The sequence below is a fragment of the Agelaius phoeniceus genome, chromosome 32, assembly GCF_051311805.1.
Source record: "Agelaius phoeniceus isolate bAgePho1 chromosome 32, bAgePho1.hap1, whole genome shotgun sequence".
In the NCBI taxonomy this organism is placed as follows: Eukaryota; Metazoa; Chordata; class Aves; order Passeriformes; family Icteridae; genus Agelaius; species Agelaius phoeniceus.
Genome location: NC_135296.1, coordinates 1,097,457 through 1,123,949, shown reverse-complemented (window position 1 = coordinate 1,123,949; position 26,493 = coordinate 1,097,457). Strand labels below are relative to the sequence as shown.

Below are 26,493 nucleotides of genomic sequence, written 5' to 3'. Positions count from 1 at the left end.
GAAATTTGGGGCCCATTCCCATTGGATTTAGGGGCCCTTTCCCACGGGATTTAGGGGATTTTGGGGCCCGTTCCTTTGGGATTTTGGGGTTGATTCCTTTGGAATTTGGGGCCCATTCCCACGGGATTTTGGGGCCCATTCCCACGGGATTTTGGGGCCCATTCCCATGGGATTTTGGGGCTGATTCCTTTGGGACTTAGGGGGTCATTCCCATGGGATTTAGGGACTCATTTCCATGAAATGTGGGGCCCGTCCCCATGGGATTTTAGGCCCCATTCCCATGGAATTTAGGCCCCATTCCCATGGGATTTTAGGCCCCATTCCCACGGGATTTTGGGGCTGATTCCTTTGGGATTTAGGCCCCATTCCCACAGGATTATGGGGCTGATTCCTTTGGAATTTGGGGCCCATTCCCACGGGATTTAGGGGTCCAATCCTATGGGATTTAGGCCCCATTCCCATGGGGTTTAGAGGCCCATTCCCATGGGATTTCAGGGCCCATTCCCACGGGATTTAGGCCCCATTCCCATGGGATTTAGGGACTCATTTCCATGAAATTTGGGGCCCATTCCCATTGGATTTAGGGGCCCATTCCCACGGGATTTAGGGGATTTTAGGCCCCATTCCCACGGGATTTAGGCCCCATTCCCACGGGATTTAGGCCCCATTCCCACGGGATTTTAGGCCCCATTCCCATGGGATTTTAGGCCCCATTCCCATGGGATTTTGGGGCTGATTCCCATGGGATTTTGGGGCTGATTCCTTCAGGATTTAGGGGCCCATTCCCACGGGATTTAGGCCCCATTCCCATGGGATTTTAGGCCCCATTCCCATGGATTTAGGCCCCATTCCCATGGGATTTTAGGCCCCATTCCCATGGGATTTGTGCCCATTCCCATGGATTTAGGCCCCATTCCCATGGGATTTTCCCCTTCCCACAGTGAAGCTCCCTCCGGCCGAGCCTTCCCCGCACGTGTGGGTCCCTCCCAAGGTCCTGGACAAGCTGGGATTTGATGAGGTTGGAGCCCCCCCCTCGGAATTCCGGCCGGGATCCCCATCCCCCTCGGCCTCTGGGGCCTTTCCCGCCTTTCCCCTGGGATTTTGGGGCATTTTCCTCCTTTTCCTTGGCATTTTCGGCTAATTTCCTCAATTTTGCTGGATTTTGGGTCGTTTTTTTTGCTTGGTTTCTGGATTTCCCCATTTCCCCCTGGATTTCGGGGTGAATTTCCCCATTTCCCCCCAGATTTCTCCATTTCCCCCACAATTTTCCCCATTTCCCCCCGGACTTTGGGTGAATCCCCCCAGATTTCCCAATTTTTCCCCATTTCCCCCCAGTTTTCCCCCAATTTCCCCCATTTTTCCCCATTCCCCCATTTTTCCCCATTTCCCCAATTTCCTCCAATTTCCCCCAGTTTTTTCCTCCAATATTTCCCCATTTTTCCCATTTTTCCCCAATTTCCCCCAATTTCCCCCATTTCCCACATTTTCCCACATTTTTCCCCCAATTTCCCCCATTTTTCCCCCATTCCCCCCCATTTTCCCCTCATTTCCCCCAATGTCCCACATTTTTCCCAATTCCCCCCATTCCCCCCATTTTCCCACATTTCCCCCCCAATTTCCCCTATTTTTTCTCCATATCTCCCCATTTTCCACCCCATTTTCCCCATTTTCCTCCCATTTCCTCCATTTTTTCCCGTTTTCCCCCATTTTTCCCCAATTTCCCCCATTTTTCCCCAATTTCCCCCCAGATTTCCCAATTTTCCCCCATTTTTCCCCATTTCCCCAATTCCCCCATTTTTCCCCCAATTTCCCCCATTTTTCCCCCATTTTCCCCCATTGCCCCCCATTTTTTTCCCAGTTTTACCCATTTTCACCCAATTCCCCCCATTTTTTCCCAATTTCCCGCATTTTTCCCCATTTCCCCCCAGATTTCCCCATTTTCCCCAATTTCCCCCAGTTTTTTCCCGCCAACATTTCCCCATTTTCCCCCTCATTTCCCCTCATTTTTTCCCCATTTTTCCCCAATTTCCCCCATTTTCCCCCCAGTTTTCCCCATTTTGCCCTCATTTTCCCCAATTTCCCCCAATTTTCCCATTTCCCCCCATTTTTACCCCATTTCCCCCAATTCCCCCCATTTCTTACCCCATTTCCCCCCATTTTTCCCCATTTTCCCCCATTTTTTTTCCCAGTTTTCCCCATTTCCCCCCATTTTTTCCCCATTTCCCCCCATTTTTTCCCAATTTTTCTCCATTTCCCTCCATTTTCCCCATTTCCCCTATTTCCCCAATTTCCCCAATTTCCCCAATTTTTCCCCAATTTCCCCCATTTTTCCCCCATTTCCCCCCAATTTCCCCATTTTCCCCCAGAATTCCCCAATTTCCTCCATTTTCCCCAATTTCCCAATTTCCCCCCATTTTCCCCCCAATTCCCCACATTTTTTCCCCATTTCCCCCCATTTCTCCTCAATATTTCCCCTTTCTTTTCCCGATTTCCCCCATTTTTCCCCAATTCCCCCCATTTCCCCATTTTTTCCCCAATTTCCCCAATTTCCCCCCATTTCCCCCAATTTCCCCATTTTTTCCCCATTTTTTCCCCATTTTTTCCCCATTTTTTCCCCATTCCCCCCCCCATTTTCCCCAATATTTCCCCATTTTCCCCCCAATTTCCCCCAGTTTTTTCCCGCCAACATTTCCCCATTTTCCCCCATTTTCCCCCAGTTTTCCCCATTTCCCCCCATTTTGCCCTCATTTTCCCCAATTTCCCCATTTCCCCCCATTTTTACCCCATTTCCCCCCATTTTTTCCCCATTTCCCTCAATTCCCCCCATTTCTTACCCCATTTCCCCCCATTTTTCCCAATTTTCCCCCATTTTTTTCCCAGTTTTCCCCATTTCCCCCCATTTTTTCCCCATTTCCCCCCATTTTTTCCCAATTTCACCCCATTTTCCCCATTTCCCCCCAATTTCCCCCCATTCTCTCCCCAGGTGTTCCTGATCAATCTGCGGCGCCGTTCCCCAAATTTCTCCAATTTTTCCCATTCATTTCCCAATTTCCCCCAATTTTTTCCCATTTTTCCCATTTCCCCCAATTTTTTCCCATTTTTCCCATTTCCCCCATTATTTTTCCTATTTTCCCCCATTTCCCCCCAATTCTCCCCATTTTTTCCAATTTTCCCCAATTTTCCCAATTTCCCCCCATTTTTCCCAATTTTCCCCATTTTTCCCCATTTCCCCTATTTTTTCCCCATTTCCCCCAATATTCCCCCAATTTCCCCCCATTTTTTCCCCATTTCTCCCCAATATTTCCCCCCATTTCCCCCCATTTTTTCCCAATTTCCCCCCATTTCCCCCCCATTTCCCCCCCATTTTTCCCCCATTTCCCTCCAATTCCCCCCATTTTTTCCCAATTTCCCACCCAATTTCCCCCCAATTTCCCCCATTTCCCCCCATTCCCCCCCATTCCCCCCCAATTCCCCCCAATATTTCCCCCCAATTTCCCCATTTTTTGCCCATTTGCCCCCCATTTTTCCCCATTTTTCCCCCCATTTCCCCCCAGGTGTTCCTGATCAATCTCCGTCGCCGTTCCTGGCGCCGGCTGCGGATGCTGCGCTCGCTGCACGCGCTGGGCGTGGCCCCCAAGCTGGTGGAGGCCGTGGACGGGCGGTGAGGGAGCCTGGGACCCCCACACAGAGACCCCAGACCCAACCTGAGACCCCAGGGACACCCAGGGAGCCCAGGGACCCCCACACAGAGACCCCCAGGGACACCAGGGACCCCCACACAGGGACCCCAGACCCAACCTGAGACCCCCAGGGACACCCAGGGACCCCAGACCCAACCTGAGACCCCACACAGAGACCCCAGACCCACACAGAGACCCCCAGGGACCCCGGGGACCCCCAGAGACACCCAGGGACCCCTGACCCAACCTGAGACCCCCACACAGAGACCCCAGACCCACACAGAGACCCCCAGGGACTCCCAGGGACCCCTGACCCAACCTGAGACCCCAGGGACCCCCAGGGACCCCAGGGACCCCCACACAGAGACCCCAGACCCAACCTGAGACTCCAGACCCACACAGAGACCCCAGACCCACAGGGACACCCAGGGACACCCAGGGACCCCTGACCCAACCTGAGACCCCATGGACCCCCAGGGACACCCCAGAGACACCCAGGGACCCCAGGGACCCCCAGGGACCCCCAACCCACACAGAGACCCCAGGGACACCCAGGGACCCCCCCCCCTGAGACCCCCACACAGAGACCCCAGGGACCCCCACACAGAGACCCCCAGAGACCCCAGACCCACACAGAGACCCCAGGGACACCAGACCCACACAGAGACCCCCAGGGACCCCCAGGGACCCCCAGGGACCCCAGACCCAACCTGGGACCCCCATACAGAGACCCCAGAGACACCCAGGGACACCCAGGGACCCAACCTGAGACCCCAGGGACCCCAGAGACCCCCAGGGACACCCAGGGACCCCCTGAGACCCCACCCTGAGACCCCAGGGACCCCCAGGGACCCAACCTGAGACCCCAGACCCAACCCAAGACCCCAGGGACACCCAGGGACCTCCAGGGACACCCAGGGACCCCTGACCCAACCTGAGACCCCCAGACCCACACAGAGACCCCCCCTGAGGAGACCCCCCAGACCCACCCAGAGACCCCCAGGGACCCCCAGACCCACCCAGAGACCCCCACACAGAGACCCCAGACCCAACCTGAGACCCCCTGAGAATGCCCCTGAGACCCCAGGGACCCCCAGCCAGAGACCCCAGACCCAACCTGAGACCCCAGGGACCCCAGAGACCCACAGGGACCCCAGGGACCCCCACCCTGAGACCCCAGGGACCCCCAGGGACCCAACCCGAGACCCCAGGGACACCCAGGGACCTCCAGGGACACCCAGGGACCCCTGACCCAACCTGAGACCCCAGAGACACCCAGGGACCCCAGGGACCCCCACACCCACACAGAGACCCCAGGGACCCCCAGGGACCCCCAGGAACCCCCAGGGACCCCCAGGAACCCCCAGGGACCCCAGGGACACCCAGAGACCCCCACACAGAGACCCCAGACCCACCCAGAGACCCCCAGGGACCCTCAGAGACCCCCAGGGACCCCCACACAGAGACCCCAGACCCACACAGAGACACCCAGGGACCCCCACCCTGAGACCCCAGACCCAAGCTGAGACCCCCCCAGGACCCACCCAGAGACCTCCTGAGACCCCAGACCCAGCCAGAGACTCCCTGAGACCCAGAGACCCCCACCCAGAGACCCCAGACCCTCCCAGAGACCCCCCCCCAGAGACCCCTGCCAGAGACCCCCTCAAACCCCACCCAGAGACCCCCAGATTTCCCCATTTCCCCCAGATTTTGGCTGAATTTTCCCCCACATTTTGGGTCAATTTCCTGTCAGATTTTGGCTGAATTTCCCCTCAGATTTTCGCTGAATTCCCCCAGATTTTGGCTGAATTCCCCCAAATTTTCCCCCAGATTTTGGCTGAATTTCCCCAGATTTTCCCCCAAATTTTGGGTGAAATCCCCCCAGATTTTGGGTGAACTCCCCCAAATTTCCCCCCAGATTTTGGCTGAATTTCCCCACATTTTGGGTCAATTTCCTGTCAGATTTTGGCTGAATCCCCCCAGATTTTCCCCCAAATTTTGGCTGAAATCCCCCAGATTTTGGCTGAACCCCCCCAGCCTCTGCCCTGCCCCAGCCCCCCAGCCCCCCCCCCCAGTTTCCCCCTTTTCCAGAAGGTTCCGTGGCTCCGCAGGGCCCTGAACCGCAGCCAGGTGGAGGCGCTGGGGGTGCGGATGCTGCCCGGGTACCGGGACCCCTTCCATGGGAGAGCCCTGACCCACGGCGAGGTGGGCTGCTTCCTCAGCCACTTCCGGGTCTGGCAGGAGGTGAGCAGATGGAAATTCCTGAATTTTGGGAATTTTGGGAATTTGGGAAGGGAATTTGGGGGGTCTGGAACAATCCAGAGGGTCCAGGGAATCTGAGAGTCCAAGGGGATCCAGGGCGTTCCCAAGGGTGGGATGGAGCCGCTGCTTCCTCAGCCACTTCCGGGTCTGGCAGGAGGTGAGGAACGGGAAATTCGGGAAATTCGGGAATTTTGGGTGGAAATTTGGGAATTTTGGGGGGTCTGGAGCAATCCAGAGGACCCAGGGAATCTGAGAGTGCAAGGAGATCCAGGGGGTTCCCAAGGAGCCGCTGCTTCCTCAGCCACTTCCAGGTCTGGCAGGAGGTGAGGAACGGGAAATTCGGGAATTTTGGGTGGGAATTTGGGAATTTGGGGGGTCTGGAAGGGTCCAGAGGGTCCAGGGAATCTGGGGATCCAAGGGGTTCCCAAGGGTGGGGGGAAGGAGCCGCTGCTTCCTCAGCCACTTCCACGTCTGGCAGGAGGTGAGGAACGGGAAATTCCTGAATTTTGGGAATTTTGGGGTGTCCTGGGGGTTTGGAATGGGAATTTGGGGTCCAGGGGGTCAGGGGATCCAAAGGGATCCAAGGGGATCCAGGGGGTTCCCAAGGAGCCGCTGCTTCCTCAGCCACTTCCGGGTCTGGCAGGAGGTGAGGAACAGGAAATTCGGGAAATTTGGGCGGAAATTTGGGAATTTGGGGGGTCTGGAACAATCCAGGGGGTCAGGGAATCCATGGGCATCCAAGGGGATCCAAGGGGTTCCCAAGGAGCCGCTGCTTCCTCAGCCACTTCCACGTCTGGCAGGAGGTGAGGAACCCCAAAATCCAGAATTTTGGGTGGAAATTTGGGAATTTGGGGGGTTTGGGATGGAATTTGGGGTCCAGGGAATCAGGGGATCCAAGGGGATCCAAGGGTTTCCCAAGGAGCCGCTGCTTCCTCAGCCACTTCCGGGTCTGGCAGGAGGTGAGGAGCCACGAATTTGGGGAAATTTGGGAATTTTGGGAATTTGGGAAGGGAATTTGGGGGGTCTGGAGCGATCCAGAGGGTCCAGGGGGTCAGGGAATCCAAGGGGATCCAAGGGGATCCAGGGGGTTCCCAAGGAGCCGCTGCTTCCTCAGCCACTTCCGCATCTGGCAGGAGATGAGGAGCCCCAAATTTGGGAATTTTGGGTGGGAATTCTGGAATTTGGGGGGTCTGGAACAATCCAGAAGGTCCAAGGGGTTCCCAAGGAGCCGCTGCTTCCTCAGCCACTTCCGCGTCTGGCAGGAGGTGAGGAGCCTCAAAATCCAGAATTTTGGGAATTTTGGGTGGAAATTCCGGAATTTGGGGGGTTTGGGATGGAATTTGGGGTCCAGGGAATCTGGAGATCCAAGGGGTTCCCAAGGAGCCGCTGCTTCCTCAGCCACTTCGGGGTCTGGCAGGAGGTGAGGAACCCCGAATTTGGGGAATTTTGGGCAGAAATTTGGGAATTTTGGGGGGTCTGGAAGGATCCAGAGGGTCCAGGGAATTCCCAAGGATGGGAATGGCTCTCTTGGGGTCCACCCCAAATCCCTGGAACCCCTGGAATTCCCAGGCTCCATCCCCATTCCTGGCATTCCCGGGCTCCATCCCAGAATCCCAGCATTCCTGGGCTCCATCCCAAACCCCTGGAATCCCTGGAATCCCTAGAATTCCCAGGATCCGTCCCAAATCCCTGGAATTCCCGGGGTCCATCCCCATTTCTGGCATTCCCAGGCTCCATCCCAAATCCCAGAATTCCTGGGGTCCATCCCAATTCCCTGGAACCCCTGGAATTCCCGGGCTCCATCCCAAATCCCTGGAATTCCCCGGCATTCCCAGGCTCCATCCCCAGCATTCCTGGGCTCCGTTCCCGTGCTCCATTCCCGGGCTCATTCCCGGCATCTCCGTGCTCCATTCCTGGCGTTCCCGTGCTCCATCCCCACATTCCCGTGCTCATTCCTGTGCTCCATCCCCACATTCCCGTGCTCATCCCCGTGCTCCATTCCTGGCGTTCCCGTGCTCCATCCCCACATTCCCGTGCTCATCCCCGTGCTCCATTCCCAATGCTCCATTCCCGTGCTCCATCCCCGTTCCCCATTCCCGTGCTCCATCCCCACATTCCCGTGCTCCATCCCCACATTCCCGTGCTCCATTCCCATTCCCGTGCTCCATTCCCACATTCCCATGCTCCATCCCCGCGTTCCCATGCTCCATTCCCGTGCTCCGTTCCCATGCTGCATCCCCGTGCTCCATCCCCGCGTTCCCCATCCCCGTGCTCCATTCCCATTCCCACATTCCCGTGCTCCATCCCCACATTCCCGTGCTCATTCCCGTACTCCATTCCTGTGCTCCATCCCCACATTCCCGGGCTCCATTCCCATTCCTGTGCTCCATCCCCACATTCCTGTGCTCATCCCCACATTCCCATCCCCACATTCCCGTACTCCATTCCTGTGCTCCATCCCCACATTCCCGTGCTCCGTTCCCGTGCTCCATCCCCGCACTCCATCCCCGCATTCCCCATTCCCGTGCTCCATTCCCATTCCCGTGCTCCATCCCCGTGCTCCATTCCCGTGCTCCATTCCCATTCCCGTGCTCCATCCCCGTGCTCCATCCCCATTCCCGTGCTCCATCCCCGTGCTCCATCCCCGTGCTCCATTCCCATTCCCGTGCTCCATTCCCACATTCCTGTGCTCATTCCTGTGCTCCATTCCTGTGCTCCATCCCCATTCCCACATTCCCATGCTCCATTCCCGTGCTCCATCCCCACATTCCCGGGCTCCATTCCCATTCCTGTGCTCCATCCCCACATTCCTGTGCTCATCCCCACATTCCCATCCCCACATTCCTGTGCTCCATTCCCGTGCTCCATCCCCACATTCCCATGCTCCATCCCCATCCCTGTGCTCCATTCCCACATCCCCGTTCCCACATTCCCGTGCTCCATTCCCATCCCCGTGCTCCATCCCCACATTCCCATGCTCCATCCCCACATCCCCATGCTCCATTCCCATTCCCGTGCTCATCCCCACATTCCCAGATCTCGGCGCGGGGCCTGCAGCGCTCGCTGGTGTTTGAGGACGATCTGCGCTTCGAGGTTTTCTTCCGCAGCCGCCTGACGGAGCTGATGGAGCAGCTGGAGCGGGCGGCCATCGACTGGGACCTCATGTGAGCCTTCATCATCATCATCCTCATCATCCTCACCCTCATCATCCTCATCCTCATCATCCCCATCCTCATCCCGGCCCAAATCCCCTGGCACCTCATGTGAGCCTTCTTCATCACCCTCATCCTCACCCTCATCACCCTCATCCTCACCCTCATCATCCTCATCCCCATCCCCATTCTCATCCCAACCCAAATCCCCTGGCACCTCATGTGCGCCTTCATCACCATCATCCCCTCATCATCCTCATCATCCCCATCACCCTCATCATCCTCATCCTCCTCATCCTCATCCCAAATCCCCTGGCGCCTCATGTGGGCCTTCATCATCATCCTCATCCTCATCATCCTCATCCTTGTCATCCTCATCCCCATCCTCATCCCAACCCAAATCCCCTGGGACCTCATGTGAGCCTTCATCATCATCCCCTCATCATCCTCATCCTCACCCCACTGCGCCCCATTTCCCGAGGCCCTCTTGGATCCCATTGATCCCAGTGACCCCATTGATCCCAATGACCCCATTGATCCCAATGACCCCATTGATCGCAGTGATATCAATGACATCAAGGACACCATTGATCCCATTGATCCCAATGATCCCATTGATCCCAATGACGTCATTGATCCCAGTGACCCCATTAACCCCGGTTATCCCATTGATCTCATTCATTCCATTGACCCCATTGATCTCATTGACCCCATTAACCCCATTGATCCCAATGACCCCATTGATCCCATTGATCCCACTGACAGCAATGATCCAAATCCCACTGATCTCATTGATCCCATTGACTGCATTGGTGCCATTGATCCCATTGACCCCATGGATCTCATTCATCCCAATGATCAATGGCACCATTGATCCTGATGACCCCATTGACCCCAGTGACCCCATTGGTCTCATTGATCTCATTCATAACAATGACCCCATTGATCCCATTGATCTCATTCATAACAATGATACCAATGACCCCATTGACTCCATTGATCCCAATGACCCCATTGACCTCAATCATCCCATTCATCCCAATTATTCCATTGATCCCAACAACCCCATTGACTCCATTGACCCCAATGACGCCATTGACCCCATTGATTGCTATCATCCCATTGATCCCAATGACCCCATTGACCCCATTCATCCCAATCATTCCATTGATCCCATTGACCCCCCTGACCCCGTTCATGTCATTGCCCCCCATGACCCCACTGACCTCAATCATTGCATTCATCCCAATTATTCCTTTGATCCCAACAACCCCATTGACTCCATTGACCCCAATGACGCCATTGACCTCATTGATCGCAATCATCCCATTGATCCCATTGACCCCAATCATCCCATTGACCCCCGTGACCCCATTGACTGCATTGATCCCATTGATCTCATAACAATGATACCAATGACCCCATTGACTCCATTGACCCCATTGACCTCAATCATCCCATTGACCCCCATGTCCCCATTGACTGCATTGATCCCGTTGATCTCATTCATCGCATTGATCCCAATGACCCCATTGACTCCATTGATCCCAATGACCCCACTGACCTCATTCATCCCAATCATCCCAATCATCCCATTGATCCCAATGACCCCATTGACCTCAATCCTCCCATTGACCCCCATGTCCCCATTGACTGCATTGATCCCATTGATCTCATTCATCGCATTGATCCCAATGACCCCATTGACTCCATTGATCCCATTGACCCCATTGTCCTCAATCATCCCAATCATTCCATTGACCCCATTGACCCCAATGACCCCGTTCATGTCATTGACCCCGCTGACCCCACTGACCCCATTCATGTCATTGCCCCCCATGACCCCACTGACCCCAATCCCACCGCTGACCCCATTCATGTCATTGCCCCCAATGACCCCAATGACCCCATTCATGTCATTGACCCCCATGACCCCACTGACCCCAATGACCCCATTCATGTCATTGCCCCCCATGACCCCCATGACCCCACTGACCCCAGTCCCACGGCTGACCCCGCTGTTGGCAGCTACCTGGGCCGGAAGCGCCTGGAGCCGGAGCGCTCGGAGCGCGGCGTGCCGGGCGTGCGGCAGCTGCTGCGCCCGGGCTACTCCTACTGGAGCCTGGGCTACGCGCTGTCCCTGCGCGGCGCCCGCAAGCTGCTGGCGGCCGAGCCCCTGGGCAAGATGATCCCCGTGGACGAGTTCCTGCCCCTCATGTTCGACCGGCACCCCAGGTACCGGGTTTGGGGTCAGGGATTTATGGGGTTTGTGGGGTTTGTGGGATAAATGGGATTTATGGGATATAGGGATGAGTTCCTGCCCCTCATGTTCGACCGGCACCCCAGGTACCGGGTTTGGGGGATTTGTGGGGTTGGGGGGTTTATGGGATACAAGGACGAGTTCCTGCCCCTCATGTTTGACCGGCACCCCAGGTACCAGGTTTATGGGATTGGTGGGGTTTGGGGTTTATGGGATTTATGGGATAAATGGGATTTATGGGATACAAGGACGAGTTCCTGCCCCTCATGTTCAGCTGGCATCCCATGTTCCCATTTCTCACCATTTTCCCCCATTTCCCCTCATTTTTTCCCCATTTCCCCCCATTTTCCCATTCCCCCCCATTTCCCCCACCATTTTTCCCCATTTCCCTCATTTTTCCCCATTTCCCCCCATTTTCCCATTTCCCCCCATTTCCCCCACCATTTTTCCCCATTTCCCCCCATTTTCCCCATTTCCCCCATTTTCCCCATTTCCCCCATTTTCCCCGTTTTCCCCATTTTCCCCCATTTTTCCCCCCATTTCCCCCCATTATTCCCCATTTCCCCCATTTTTCCCCATTTCCCCCCCATTATTCCCCATTTTTCACCATTTCCACCCATTTTCCCCCCATTTTTTCCCCCCAGCCCCGAGTACTCCCGGCACTTCTCCCAGATCTCTCCCCCATTTCAACCCATTTTTTCCCCCATTTTTCCCCATTTCCCCCCATTTTTCCCCATTTCCCCCGTTTTTCCCCATTTTCCCCTCATTTTTTCCCCATTTACCCCCATTATTCCCCATTTCCCCCCCATTTTTCACCATTTTCCCCATTTCCCCCCATTTCCCCCATTTCCTCCATTTCCCCCCCATTTTCCCCATTTTCCCCGCTTTTCCCATTTTCCCCCATTTTCCCCCATTTTAACCCCCATTATTCCCCATTTTTCCCCATTTTCCCCCATTTCCCCCCATTTTCTCCATTTCCCCCGTTTTTCCCCATTTTTCCCCCCATTTCCCCCCATTATTCCCCATTTTTCACCATTTTCCCCCCATTTTTCCCCCCAGCCCCGAGTACTCCCGGCACTTTTCCCGCCGGGACCTGCTGGCGTTCTCGGCGGAGCCGCTGCTGCTCTTCCCCACGCACTACACGGGGGAGCCCGGCTACGTCAGCGACACCGAGAGCGGCCCCGAGAGAGCCCCGGGCGGGGACCCTGGGAACGAGGAATTCCCATGGGAACCCCCGGATTCCCAACCCTGGAGCCCCCCGGAGCCCCCCGGAATCCGGGACGGGGGCGGGGACCAGGAATTCCCAAGGGAATCCCAGAATTCCCAACCGTGGAGCGACGGCGACGCCCGGGATGAGCTCTGACCCCGGAATCCCCAAAATTTGGGATTTTTGGGGGAAAATTCCCATAGGAATTCCAGAATTCCCAACCATGGAATGACGGCGACGCCCAGGATGAGCTCTGATCCCAGAATCCCCAAAATTTGGGATTTTTGGGGAAAATTCCCATAGGAATTCCAGAATTCCCAACCATGGAATGACGGCGACGCCCGTGACGAGCCCTGACCCCGGAATCCCCAAAATTTGGGATTTTTTTGGGGGGAATTCCTGCAAGAATCCCAGAATTCCCAACCCCAGCACGCCCCCCAAAATTTGGGATTTTGGGGGAAAATTCCCTCAGGAATCCCAGAATTCCCAACCATGGAACGACGGCGACGCCCGGGATGAGCTCTGACCCCAAAATTCCCAAAATTTGGGATTTTTGGGGAAAATTCCCAAGGGAATCCCCGGATTCCCAACCGTGGAGCGACGGCGACGCCTGCGACGAGCTCTGACCCCAGAATCCCCAAAATTTGGGAAAATGGGCAGGAAATCCCATGGGAATTCTGGAATTCCCAACCCCAGTGTGACACTAAAAGCCCCCAAAAAATATCCCCAAAATTTGGAATTTTGGGGGAAAATTCCCTCAGGAATCCCAGAATTCCCAACCGTGGAGCGACGGCGACGCCCGGGATGAGCTCTGACCCCGGAATCCCCAAAATTTGGGATTTTTGGGGGAAAATTCCCATAGGAATTTCGGAATTCCCAACCCTGGCAGGACACCAAGAGCCCCCCAAAAATATCCCCAAAATTTGGGAAAATGGGGAAAATTCCCTCAGGAATCCCAGAATTCCCAACCATGGCAGGACACTGAGATCCTCCCAGAGCCCCCCAAAATTTGGGATTTTTTGGGAAAAATTTCCATGGGAATCCCAGAATTCCCAACTCCAGTGTGACACTAAAAGCCCCCAAAAACATTCCCAAAATTTGTGATTTTTGGGGAAAAATTCCCTCAGGAATTCCAGAATTCCCAACCATGGAACGACAGCGACGCCCGTGACGAGCCCTGACCCCAAAATCCCCAAAATTTGGGGGATTTTTATACCCAAATAAAGTTTTTATTTTATTTTTAATCCTGGTTTGGAATTTTCTATTCCCCTTTTATTCCCAAATTAAGTTTTATTTTTACTTTTATTTATTTTTAATCCCAGTTTGGTTTTTTCCCCACTTTTATTCCCAAATAAAGTTTTCATTTTGATTTTTTAAAAGTTTTTATTTTTAACCCCAGTTTTGGGATTTTCCTCCCCTTTTCCAGGTGTTTTTTGTTTTGTTTTGTTTTTTGGGGGTTTTTTTGAGGGATTTTGGGTCATTCCCCATCTCAAAATTCCAGGATTTGGGAGTTTGGGATGGTCCTTGGGGAGAGGGAAACTGAGGCAGGGAAAAAACCCCAAAATTTGGGGAAAACCCCCCAAAATTCAGGAGAAAAATCCCCCAAAATTTGGGGAAAATCCCCCAAAATTCAGGAGAAAAACCCCTCAAAATTTAGGGAAAAACCCTCAAAATTCAGGGGAAAATCCCTCAAAATTTGGGAAAAATCCCTCAAAATTCAGGGGAAAAATTCCCCAAAATTCGGGGAAAAATCTCCCAAAATTCAGGAGAAAAATCCCTCAAAATTTAGGGGAAAAACCCTCAAAATTCAGGGGAAAATCCCCCAAAAATTGGGAAAAATCCCCCAAAATTCAGGGGAAAAATCCCCCAAAATCCCCAAATTTGGGATTCCAAGGAAAGGGAAACTGAGGCACGGGGGGGGATTTTGGGATTCTTTGGGGGATTTTAGGTTTTTTTAGGGAGATTTTGGGGCTTTTTGGGTTTTTGGGGGGATTTTGGGTTTTTAGGGAGATTTTGAGGTTTTTTGGGGAGGATTTTGGGGTTTTTAAGGGAGATTTTGGGGCTTTTTTGGGGGGGTTGGAATGTTTTTGTGGGGCATTTTTTGGGATATTTTGGGGGGGATTTTTGGAGGTTTTTTGAGGCATTTTTGGGAGATTTTGGGGATAATTTCAGGGGTATTTTGGGGGGATTTTCAGGATATTTTGGGATAATTTTGGGCGATTTTTAGGATATTTTAGGGCTATTTTTGAGATATTTTGGGGATATTTTCAGGACATTTTCAGGACATTTTTGGGGCGATTTGGGGCCGTTTTGGGTCTCTCAGAGCTCGTCGTGCTCCTTGTGCAGCGCCGGCTGCTCCCTGCAGGATTTGGGGAGATTTCTCTGGATATTTTTGGGATATTTTTTGGGATAATTTTGTGATATTTTTGGGATATTTTCAGGACATTTTCAGGCTATTTTGGGGTGATTTGGGGCCGTTTTGGGTCTCTCAGAGCTCGTCGTGCTCCTCGTGCAGGGCCGGCTGCTCCCTGCAGGATTTGGGGCATTTTTGGGATATTTTTGTGGATATTTTTGGGATAATTTCAGGACATTTTCAGGGATAATTTGGGGATATTTTGGGGACATTTTCAGGACATTTTTGGGGATATTTTGGGCCATTTTGGGTCTCTCAGAGCTCGTCGTGCTCCTCGTGCAGCACCGGTTGCTCCCTGCAGGATTTGGGGCATTTTTGGGGAGATTTCTCTGGATATTTTTGGGGATATTTTTGGGATATTTTTTGTGATATTTTTTGGATAATTTCAGGACATTTTCAGGCTATTTTTGGGGTGATTTTGGGCCGTTTTGGGTCTCTCAGAGCTCGTCGTGCTCCTTATGCAGCGCCGGTTGCTCCCTGCAGGATTTGGGGCATTTTTGGGATATTTTTGTGGATATTTTTGGGATATTTTTTGTGATATTTTTGGATAATTTCAGGACATTTTCAGGATATTTTCAGGATATTTTCAGGATATTTTGGGGATAATTTCAGGACATTTTCAGGGTTATTTTTTGGGGTGATTTTGGGCCATTTTGGGTCTCTCAGAGCTTGTCGTGTTCCTCATGCAGCGCTGGGGGTTCCCTGCAGGTTTGGGGCATTTTTGGGATAATTTCAGAGCGATTTCTGGAGACATTTTTTGGATTTTTTCGGGACATTTTCAGGGATAATTTGGGGATAATTTGGGGATATTTTCAGGCTATTTTTGGGGTGATTTGGGGCCGTTTTGGGTCTCTCAGAGCTCATCGTGCTCCTCATGCAGCGCCGGTTGCTCCCTGCAGGTTTGGGGAGATTTCTCTGGATATTTTTGGGATATTTTTGGGGATAATTTTGTGATATTTTCAGGATAATTTGGGGACATTTTCAGGGCTATTTTTGGGATATTTTGGGCCATTTTGGGTCTCTCAGAGCTCATCGTGCTCCTTGTGCAGCGCCGGCTGCTCCCTGCAGATTTGGGGCATTTTTGGGGAGATTTCTTGGATATTTTTGTGATATTTTTGTGATATTTTGGGTGACAAATTCAGGATAATTTCAGGATAATTTGGGGATATTTTCAGGATATTTTCAGGCTATTTTTGGGGTGATTTTGGGCCATTTTGGGTCTCTCAGAGCTCGTCGTGCTCCTCGTGTGGGGCAGGTTGCTCCCTGCAGGATTTGGGGCATTTTTGGGGAGATTTCTCTGGATATTTTTGGGATATTTTTTGGGATATTTTTTGTGATTTTTTCAGGATATTTTCGGGATATTTTCAGGCTATTTTTGGGGATATTTTGGGCCATTTTGGGTGTCTCAGAGCTCATCGTGCTCCTCGTGCAGCGCCGGTTGCTCCCTGCAGGTTTGGGGAGATTTCTCTGGATATTTTTGGGATATTTTTGTGATATTTTTGGGATATTTTCAGGACATTTTCAGGCTATTTTGGGGTGATTTCAGGGGTTTTTGGGTCTCTCAGAGCTCGTCGTGCTCCTCGTGCGGGGCCGGTTGCTCCCTGCAGGGTTTGGGGAGATTTCTCTGATATTTTTGGGATATTTTTTGGATAATTTTTTGGGATATTTTTGTGATATTTTCAGGATATTTTGGGGATATTTTCAGGATATTTCAGGGATATTTTTGGGGTGATTTCAGGGGTTTTTGGGTGTCTCAGAACTCATCGTGCTCCTCGTGTGGGGCCGGCTGCTCCCTGCAGGATTTGGGGCATTTTTGGGGAGATTTCTCTGGATATTTTTTGGGACATTTTTTGGATTTTTTTGGGACATTTTCAGGGATAATTTGGGGATAATTTGGGGTATTTTCAGGCTATTTTTGGGGTGATTTCAGGGGTTTTTGGGTCTCTCAGAGCTCGTCGTGCTCCTCGTGCAGCGCCGGTTGCTCCCTGCAGGCCGCGGGTGTCTCCAGCTCCAGCAGGTACTCGCAGCGACTCGGCTCCGACGCCGCCGCCAGCGCCGTGGAGGGGCCACACCTGAGCCGCACCTGGGGACAACGGGGACAATGGGGACACCTGGGACACACCTGGGGACAATGGGGACACACCTGGGGACACCTGGGGACAACTGGGCCACACCTGAGCCGCACCTGGGGACAATGGGGACACCTGAGACACAGCTGGGGGACAATGGGGACAATGGGGACACAGCTGGGGACACACCTGAGCCGCACCTGGGGACAATGGGGGACACCTGAGAGGGACACCTGAGACACCTGAGAGACCTGAGAGGGACACCTGGGACACAGCTGGGGACAATGGGGACAATGGGGACACACCTGGGGACAACTGGGACACCTGAGCTGCACCTGGGGACAATGGGGACAATGGGGACAATGGGGACACACCTGGGGACAATGGGGACACCTGGGACACCTGGGGACACACCTGGGACACACCTGAGCCCCACCTGGGGACAATGGGGACAATGGGGACAATGGGGACAATGGGGACACGTGGGACAGCTGGGAGGGACACCTGAGCCGCACCTGGGGACAACGGGGACACCTGAGACACCTGGGGACACCTGAGCTGCACCTGGGGACAATGGGGACACCTGGGACACCTGAGACACCTGAGACACCTGAGCCACACGTGGGGACAACGGGGACACCTGAGATACCTGGGACACACCTGGGGACACCTGAGACACCTGGGAACACCCAGGGGAAATGGGGACACCTGAGACACCTGACAGGGACACCTGGGACACACCTGGGGACACCTGGGGCAGGGAAAGGGACAGGGAGGTCTGGGGACATTGCAGGGGCTCAGGTGACCTTTAGGGACACACCTGACACCAGGTGACACAGGTGACGTCACACAGGTGATGTCACACAGGTGACGTCACAGATTATGTCACAGGTGATGTCACACATGTGATGTCACACAGATGATGTCACGCAGGTGATGTCACACAGGTGATGTCACACATGTGATGTCACACAGACAATGTCACACAGGTGACGTCACACAGGTGACCCAGGTGCTGCTGTGCTGGCCCAGGTGGGTTTGGGGAGGGTCTTGGGCACACGGGTGACAGCGACACACAGGTGGGACGGGGTACGGGTGACACCGGTGACATCACACAGGTGATGTCACACAGGTGACACTCAGGTGACACTCCTGGTCAGCAGCCCCTGGGTTTGGGGCGGGTTTGGTGACACAGGTGACACCACACAGATAATGACAGACAGGGTACAGGTGACACAGGTGACATCACACAGGTGTGACACCTGATGATGATGTCACTCAGGTGACCCCGATGATGACATCACTCCCCGTGGTGGCCCTGCTGGGTCCCTGCCAGCAGCACCTGGGGTGGCTTTGGGGTGGGTTTGGTGACACAGGTGAGGTTCAGGTGACACAGGTGACACCACACAGATAATGACAGACAGGTGACCCCGATGACGTCACTCAGGTGGCCCCCCAATGATGACGTCACTCATGTGTGAGCCCCCCGATGATGACGTCACTCAGCTGTGAGCCCCCAATGATGATGTCACTCATGTGTGACCCCCAATGATGTCACTCAGGTGACCCCCACCCCTATGATGACGTCACTCAGGCGTGGCCCCCACCCCCGATGATGATGACATCACTCAGGTGTGACCCCACCCCCGGTGATGATGACGTCACCCAGCCGTGGCCCCTCCCCCATGATGACGTCACTCACCGTTGTGGCCCGGTTGGGTCCCTGCCAGCACCCGGTGCCCCCCTCGTATTTCTGGGCCCCGAATTTGTCGCCTTCGGGCCCCGCCCAGGAGCCCCAGAGCCTGCGGGGGAGGGGCCAGATGAGGTCACGTGACACCAGGGGCGTGGCCAGGGGTCACATGGCACCAATGGGGAGGAGCCAATGCGGTCACATGACCCAGGGGGCGGGGCCAGGGCGGGTTTGGGGGCGCTCAGGGCCGAGCTCTGAGGCCACGCTGGGGGAGGTTGGGGGTGCCCAAGGGGAATTTTGGGGTTTTTTGGCAAAATTTTGGGCAAATTTGGGGATCCCCAGGGAGATTTGGGGGTTTGGGGTGGGGGTTTTGGGGTCCCCAGGGCGGTTTTTGGGGTTATTTTGGGGTTCTCAGAGGGATTTTGGGGTGATTTTGGGGTCCCCAGGGCGGTTTTTGGGTTATTTTGGGGCCCCGGTGGAATTTTTGGGGTTCTCAGGGGGATTTTGGGGTTATTTTGGGGTGATTTTGGGGTTCTCAGGGGGGTTTTTTGGGTCCCCAGGGTCGGGTTTGGGGTTATTTTGGGGTGATTTTGGGGTTTTTTGGGTCCCCAGGGGAATTTTGGGGTGATTTTGGGGTATTTTGGGGTGGTTTTGGGGTGGTTTTTGGGGTGATTTTGGGGTGGTTTTTAGGGGTGATTTTGGTGTAATTTTGGGCTGATTTTGGGGCGATTTAGGGGTGTTTTGGGGTATTTTGTTGTGATTTTGGGGTGTTTTGGGGGTGATTTTGGGTGGTTTTGGGGTATTTTGGTTTATTTTGGGTGATTTTGTGGGTATTTTGGGGTGGTTTTGGGTGATTTGGGGTGTTTGGGGTGTTTTGTTGTGATTTTGGGTATTTTGGGGGTTTTTGGGGTGATTTTGGGGTGGTTTTGGAGTATTTTGGGTGGTTTTGAGGTGTTTTGGGCTGATTTTTGGGTGATTTTGTGTGGTTTTTTGGGTGATTTTGGGGTGATTTTGGGTGGTTTTTTGGGGTGATTTTGGCGTATTTTGGGGTGGTTTTGGGGTATTTTGTTGTGATTTTGGGGTGGTTTTGGGGTATTTGGGGTTGTTTTGGGGTGTTTTGTTGTGATTTTGGGGTATTTGTGGGTATTTTGGTTTATTTTGGTGTGATTTTGGGATATTTTGGGGTGCTTTTTTTGTCATTTTGGTGGATTTTGGGGTGATTTTGGGGTGATTTTGGGTGTTTTTTGGGTGTTTTGGGGTATTTTGTTGTGATTTTGGGGTGATTTTGGGGTGATTTGGGTTTTTGGGATTTTGGGGTGATTTTGGGGATTTTTGGGGGTGTTTTGGGGTGTTTTTGGGATGAGTTTGGTGGATTTTGGGGTGATTTTGGGGTGATTTTGGGTTTTTGGGGTGATTTTGGGGTGCCCTAACCCAGGCTGGTCTCGGCGCCGCCGTTTTTGGGTCTCTGGGTCACGCGCTGGAAGGGGCAGAGCCGGTACAGGTACCTGGGGGGGGGGAAAAACCCAAAAATGGCCCCAAATGACCCCAAAAATGACCCCAAAAATGGCCCCAAATGACCCCAAAAATGACCCCAAAAATGACCCCAAAAATGACCCCAAAAATGGCCCCAAATGACCCCAAAAATGGCCCCAAAGCCACAGGGACCCCTCCCCAAAATATCCCCAGACCCCAAATCCTCCAAGGACCCCCCCAAAATTCATCTCAGGACCCCCTAAAATCCCCACAGATCCTCCCAAATCCCCCCAAACTTCCCCAAATCCCCCAGGACTCCTAAATTCCCCCCCAAATTCCCCCAAATCCCCCCAAATTCCCCCCAGGACCCCTCAAACTCCCCTAAACCCCCCCCAAATTCTCCCCAAACTCCCCCAGATCTCCACCAAATTCTCCCAGGACCCCCAAACCCCCCTCAAATCCTCCCTAAATCCCCCCCAAACTCCCCTAAATCCCCCCCAAATCCCTCTTAAATTGCTCAAATCCCCCCCAAACCCCCCAAACTCCCCCAGGACCCCCCAAACTCCCCCAAGTCCCCCTCAAATCCTCCCAAATCCCCCCCAAACCCCCCAAATCCCCCCCTGATCCCCCTAAACTCCCCCAAATTCCCCCAAACCTTCCTCAAATCCTCTCTAAATTCCCCCAAATCCCCCCAGGACCCCCCAAATTCCCCCCAAACTTCCCCAAGACCCCCAAATCCCCCCCAAATTCCCCCCAAATCCCCCTTAAATTCCCCCTAATCCTCCCAAACTCCCCCCAAACTCTCCCCAAACGCCCCCAGGAGCCCCCAGACTTCCCCAAATCCCCCCCAATCATCTGAAACCCCCCAAAAATCCTCCCAAATCCCCCCCAAACTTCCCCAAATTCCCCCCAAATCCCCCCCAAACCTCCCCCAAATCCCCCCAGGACCCCCCAAATCCCCCCAAACTCCCTCAAATCTCCCCCAAATCCCCTCAAACTCCCCCAAATCCCCCTTAAATTGCCCCAAACTCCCCCCAGGAGCCCCAAACCTCCCCCAAAATCCCCCAGATCCTCCGAAACCGCCCCAAATCCCCCCCAAATCCCCCAAACCCCCCCAAATCCCCCCTAAATTCCCCCAAATCCCCCCAGGACCCCCCAAACTTCCCTAAATCCCCCCCAGATCCTCCCAAACCCCCCTCAAATCCTCCCTAAATTCCCCCAGGACCCCCCAAATCCCCCAGGAACCCCCCAAACTCCCCCCAAAATCCTCCCCAAATCCCCCCAGACTCCCCCAGATCCCCCCCAAACTGCCCCAAATCCCCTCAGGACCCCCCAAATCCCCCCAAATGCCCCTTAAATTCCCCCAAATCCTCCCTAAACTTTCCCAAATCCCCTCCAAATCGCCCCCAGATCCTCCCAAATCCCCCTCAGGACCCCTCAAACTCCCCCAAACTCCCCCCAAACTCCCCCAGATCTCCACCAAATCCCCCAAACTCCCCCAAATTCCCCCAAACCTCCCTCAAATCCCCCCAGGACCCCCCAAATCCCCCCCAAACCCCCCCAAACTTTCCCAATCCCCCCCAGGACCCCCCAAATTCCCCCCAAACCCCCCCAAATCCCCCCAAATTCCCCCAAACTTCCCAAGACCCCCAAATCCCCCCCAAATCCCCCTTAAATTCCCCCAAATCCTCCCAAACTCCCCCCAAACTCTCCCCAAACGCCCCCAGGAGCCCCCAGACTTCCCCAAATCCCCCCAATCATCCGAAACCCCCCAAAAATCCTCCCAAATCCCCCCCAAACTTCCCCAAATTCCCCCCAAATCCCCCCAAACCTCCCCCAAATCCCCCTCAGGACCCCTCAAACCCCCCCCAAATCCCCCCCAAATTCCCCCCAAACTTCCCCAAATCCCCCCAAACTTCCCCAGATCTCCACCAAATCCCCCCAAACTCCCCCAAATTCCCCCCAATCCCCCCAAATCCCCCCCAAACCCCCCCAAACTTTCCCAATCCCCCCAGGACCCCCAAACCCCCCCAAATCCCCCAAACTTCCCAAGACCCCCAAATCCCCCTTAAATTCCCCCAAATCCCCCCAAACTCCCCCAAACTCTCCCCAAACGCCCCCAGGAGCCCCCAGACTTCCCCAAATCCCCCCCAATCATCCGAAACCCCCCAAAAATCCTCCCAAATCCCCCCCAAACTTCCCCAAATCCCTCTAAACTCCCCCAAATCCCCCTCAGGACCCCTCAAACCCCCCTCAAACCCCCCCCAAATCCCCCCAAATTCCCCCCAAACTTCCCCAAATCCCCCCCAAACTTCCCCAGATCTCCACCAAATCCCCCCAAACTCTTCCCAGGACCCCCCCAAACTCCCTGAAATCCCCCCCCCCCCCCCAAAACTCCCCCAAATAATTCCCCCCAAACCTCCCTCAAATCCCCCCAGGACCCCTTAAATTCCCCCAAATTCCCCCCAAATCCCCCTTAAATTCCCCCAAATCCCCCAGGAACCCCCAAACCCCCTTCAAATCCCCCCTTAAATTCCCCCAAATCTCCCCCAAATCCCCCCAAACCCCCCCAAACTTTCCCAATCCCCCCCAGGACCCCCCAAATCCCCCCAAACTCCCTCAAATCCCCCCCAAATCCCCCCAGGACCCCCCAAATCCCCCCAGATCCCCTTAAATTCCCCCAAATCCCCCAGGACCCCCCAAATCCCCCCAAACTCCCTCAAATCTCCCCAAATTCCCCCCAAACATCCCCAAATCCCCCCCAAACCCCCTTCAAATCCCCCTTAAATTCCCCCAAACTCCCCCCAAACTTTCCCAAACCCCCCCAAACCCCCCAGGACCCCCCAAATCCCCCCCAAATCCCCCAAATCCCCCTTAAATTCCCCCTAAACCCCCCAAATCCCCCTTAAATTGCCCCAAAATCCCCCCAGGACCCCCCATATCCCCCCCCAAATTCCCCCAGGACCCCCCAAACCCCCCAAATTCCCCCCAAACCCCCCAATTCCCCCCAAATCCCCCCCAGGACCCCCCAAATTCCCCCCAAACCCCCCCAATCCCCCCCTGTCCCCCCGTACTCGCTGGTGCCCAGCTCCCAGCATTGGTTGTACAGGTACGAGAATTCCCCCTCGGGCCCGAAATCCAGACCCAGCTCCAGCTCCAGGGCCCTGGGGGGCACAAAGGGGGGGTCAGGGAGGGTCCCCAAAACCCCCCGGGGTCCCCAAAACCCCCCCGGGGTCCCCCCCCAAAAAAATCCCCATCCCCAAACCCCCCCCAGAGCCCCAAAGGCCCCAAATTCCCTCTGGGAGCCGGGGAAACTGAGGCACGGGGGGGGCCTGAATGGGTCTGGGGGGCCCAGGGGGGCGTTTTGGGGTCCCTCGGGTGAATTTTGGGGCTCTGGGGTTGATTTTGGGGGTCCCTGGGCAGATTTTGGGGTCCCCCTGGTGATTTTTGGGGTCCCTGAGGTGAATTTTGGGGTCTCAAGGCAGATTTTGGGGTCCCTGGGCAGATTTTTGGGGTTCTGGGGCAGATTTTGGGGTCCCTCAGGTGAATTTTGGGGGTCTGGGCATTTTCTGGGGGTCTGGGGCAGATTTTTGGGGTCCCTAAGGAGGATTTTGGGTCTCCCTGGGGCAGATTTTGGGGTCCCCCTGAGTGATTTTTGGGGTCTCAGAGAGAATTTTTGGGGTCTCAGAGCAGATTTTGGGTCCCTCTGGTGATTTTTGGGGTTCCAGGGCAGATTTGGGGGGTCCCAGCTCAAATTTTTGGGGTCCCAGGACAATTTTGGGGGTCTGGGGCAGATTTTTGGGGTTCTAGGGCAGATTTTGGGGTCCTCAGGTGGATTTTGGGGTCCCCTGGTGATTTTTGGGGTTCTGGGGTTGATTTTGGGATCCCTCAGGTGAATTTTGGGGGTCTGGAACAGATTTTGGGGTCCCTGGGGAGATTTTTGGGGTTCTGGGGTTGATTTTGGGGTCCCTCAGGTGAATTTTGGGGGTCTGGAGCAGATTTTGGGGTTCCTCACACAGATTTTGGGGTTCTGGGGTTATTTTTGGGGTCTCAGGGCAGATTTTAGGATCCCTAAGGAGGATTTTGGGCTCCCTGGGGCAGATTTTGGGGTCCCTCTGGTGATTTTTGGGGGTCTGGGGTTGGTTTTGGGGCTCTGGGATTGATTTTGGGGATCCCAGGTCCATTTTTGGTGTTCCAGGCCCAATTTTGGGGTCCCAGCTCCAATTTTGGTGTTTCAGGCCCGTTTTTGGGGGTCCCAGGCCCATTTTTGGGGGTCCCAGGCCCAATTTGGGGTCCCAGGCCCAATTTTGGGGGTCCCAGCTCCAATTTTGGTGTTTCAGGCCCATTTTTGGGGGTCCCAGGGCCGTTTTTGGGGGTCCCAGGGCCGTTTTTGGGGGTCCCAGGTCCATTTTTGGTGTTTTTGGGGGTCCCAGGCCCAGTTTTGGGGGTCCCAGGCCCATTTTTGGGGATCCCAGGCCCGTTTTTGGTGTTCCAGGTCCATTTTTGGTGTTCCAGGCCCAATTTTGGGGGTCCCAGGCCCATTTTTGGGGGTCCCAGGTCCATTTTTGGTGTTTTTGGGGGTCCCAGGCCCAATTTTGGGGGTCCCCACCTGATCCCCTCCTCGGCCTCCTTCAGCTCCCGCTCGGCTGCGGCCAAATCGTCCCGAGCGCGTTGGGCGGCTGGGGGGGGGAAAACCCAAAATCAGCCAAAATCAGCCCAAAATACCCCAAAATCAAACAAAATCAGCCCAAAACCAGCCCAAAACACCCCAAAATCAGCCCAAAATCAGCCCAGGACCCCCAAATCCAACCCAATCCCCCTCAGATCCCCCAAATCCCCCTCAGGACCCCCCCAATCCCCCCAATCGCCTCAATCCCCCCAAATCCCCCTCAGTACCCCCCAAATGCCCCCAATGTCCCCCAAATCCCCCCAATACCCCATAAATCCCCCCAAAATCCTCCCAAATCTCCCCTAAAGCCCCCCAAATCCTCCCCAAATCCCCTCAATCCCCCCAATCCCCCTCATTTTCCCCCCAATCTCCCCCAAATCCCCCTCAGGACCCCCCAAATCCCCCCCCAAATCGGCCCTAAACCCCCCCAAATCCCCCCCAAATCCCTCCCATTCCCCCCAATCTCCCCCCAAACTTCCCCAAATCCCCCCCCAAATCCAACCCAAATCCCCCCCAAACTTCCCAAATCCCCCCCCCAGTCCCTCAATCCCCCCAAATCCCCCCCAGGACCCCCAAATCCCCCTCATTTCCCCCCAAATCCCCCCCAGGACCCTCCAAATCAGGCAAATCCCCTCCATTTGTGCCCCCAAACTTCCCAAATCCCCCAACTCCCCCCAAAATCCCCCAAATCCACCCCCAAATCCCCCTTGAGACCCCCCAGGACCCCCCAAATCTCCCCCAAACTTCCCCCAATCCCCCCCCAAATCCCCCCCAAGTCAGGCAAATGCCCCCTAAATCCCCCCAAACCCCCCAAATCTCCCCCCCAAACTTCCCCAAATCCCCCCCAAATCCCCCCAGGACCCCAAATCCCCTCCAAACTTCCCCAAATTCCCCCCAAATCCACCCCAGGACCCCCAAATCAGGCAAATCTCCCCCAAACCCCCCAAATTCCCCCCAAATCCCCCCAAATCCCCCCCAACACCCATGAATCCCCCCCAAACCCCCCAAATTCCCCCCCAGGACCCCCAAATGCCCCCAATTTACCCCAAATCCCCCCCATTCCCCCCCATGTCCCCTCCCCCACCGTCCATCAGCTCCTGGGTCTGGGGGTCCGGGGGCGGCTCCTCCTGGGGGGGCTCCTCCCCCTGCCCCTCCCCCTCCCCCTCCTGGGGGGGCACCGGGGCCACCTGGGGGGGGGGAGGGGAGGGGGGGGGGAGGGGTCAGGGGGGGACCCCAAAATTTTCCCCCTCCCCCACCCCCAAATTTGGCGCCATTTTTTTGGGGCGTTGAATTTGGGGTCCCAAAATCCCCCAAAACCCCCAAATTTTGGGACCCCTCCCCAACTTTTGACCCTTTCCAAGTTTCCAAAATCCCCCAAATTTCAGGAACCAAAATCCCACAAAAAACCCAAATTTCAGGAAACCCCAAAATCCCCAAAAACCCCAAATTTGGGCCTCCCAAACCCCAAAACCCCCAAAATTCAGGAATCCCCAAAATCCCCCAAACCCCCAAATTTGGGCTTCCCAAATCCCCCAAATTTTGGGACCCCTCCCCAAATTCCAACCCCTTCAATTTAGGGCCCCCTCAGCACCAAAACCCCCAAATTTCAGGAACCAAA

At 54.7% G+C, this 26,493-nt stretch overlaps 2 protein-coding genes across 7 annotated transcripts in view; one reads left to right on the top strand and one right to left on the bottom strand.

The window, feature by feature from the left end:
* LOC129134414 (procollagen galactosyltransferase 1-like) overlaps positions 1-13,803 on the top strand; it is a 29,146-nt gene extending 15,343 nt beyond the window's left edge. For 2 of the 6 annotated variants that reach the window (XM_077192333.1, XM_077192336.1), the window contains exons 7-12: positions 942-1,018; positions 3,555-3,661; positions 5,792-5,924; positions 8,979-9,106; positions 11,123-11,329; positions 12,414-13,803. In XM_077192333.1, coding sequence (XP_077048448.1) covers positions 942-1,018; positions 3,555-3,661; positions 5,792-5,924; positions 8,979-9,106; positions 11,123-11,329; positions 12,414-12,717 — 956 coding nt within the window. In that variant the 3' untranslated portion in view covers positions 12,718-13,803. The remainder of the gene's footprint in view (positions 1-941; positions 1,019-3,554; positions 3,662-5,791; positions 5,925-8,978; positions 9,107-11,122; positions 11,330-12,413) is intronic. The other 4 variants (XM_077192334.1, XM_077192335.1, XM_077192338.1 and 1 more) reach the window with 4 other exon arrangements.
* Positions 13,804-16,849: 3,046 nt separating this feature from the next.
* On the bottom strand, positions 16,850-26,090 carry LOC129134419 (glucosidase 2 subunit beta-like). Its single transcript, XM_077192339.1, has 6 exons — positions 25,960-26,090; positions 24,816-24,885; positions 23,281-23,370; positions 20,165-20,238; positions 18,746-18,846; positions 16,850-17,057 (listed from the first exon to the last, which is right to left on the bottom strand). Exons 1-6 carry the CDS (start codon positions 25,964-25,966, stop codon positions 16,920-16,922), a joined length of 480 nt encoding a protein of 159 aa, XP_077048454.1. The 5' UTR covers positions 25,967-26,090; the 3' UTR covers positions 16,850-16,919.
* Between the last annotated feature and the right edge of the window lie 403 nt (positions 26,091-26,493).

What these genes read in the sequence shown, in the direction of transcription:
- LOC129134419 (XM_077192339.1), bottom strand. An exon ending in CGGCGCCGAGACCAGCCTGG is followed by an intron (nt 18,847 to 20,164) that starts GTTAGGGCACCC and finishes CCCTCCCCCGCA; the next exon opens with GGCTCTGGGGCTCCTGGGCG. An exon ending in GACCCAACCGGGCCACAACG is followed by an intron (nt 17,058 to 18,745) that starts GTGAGTGACGTC and finishes CGTTGTCCCCAG; the next exon opens with GTGCGGCTCAGGTGTGGCCC.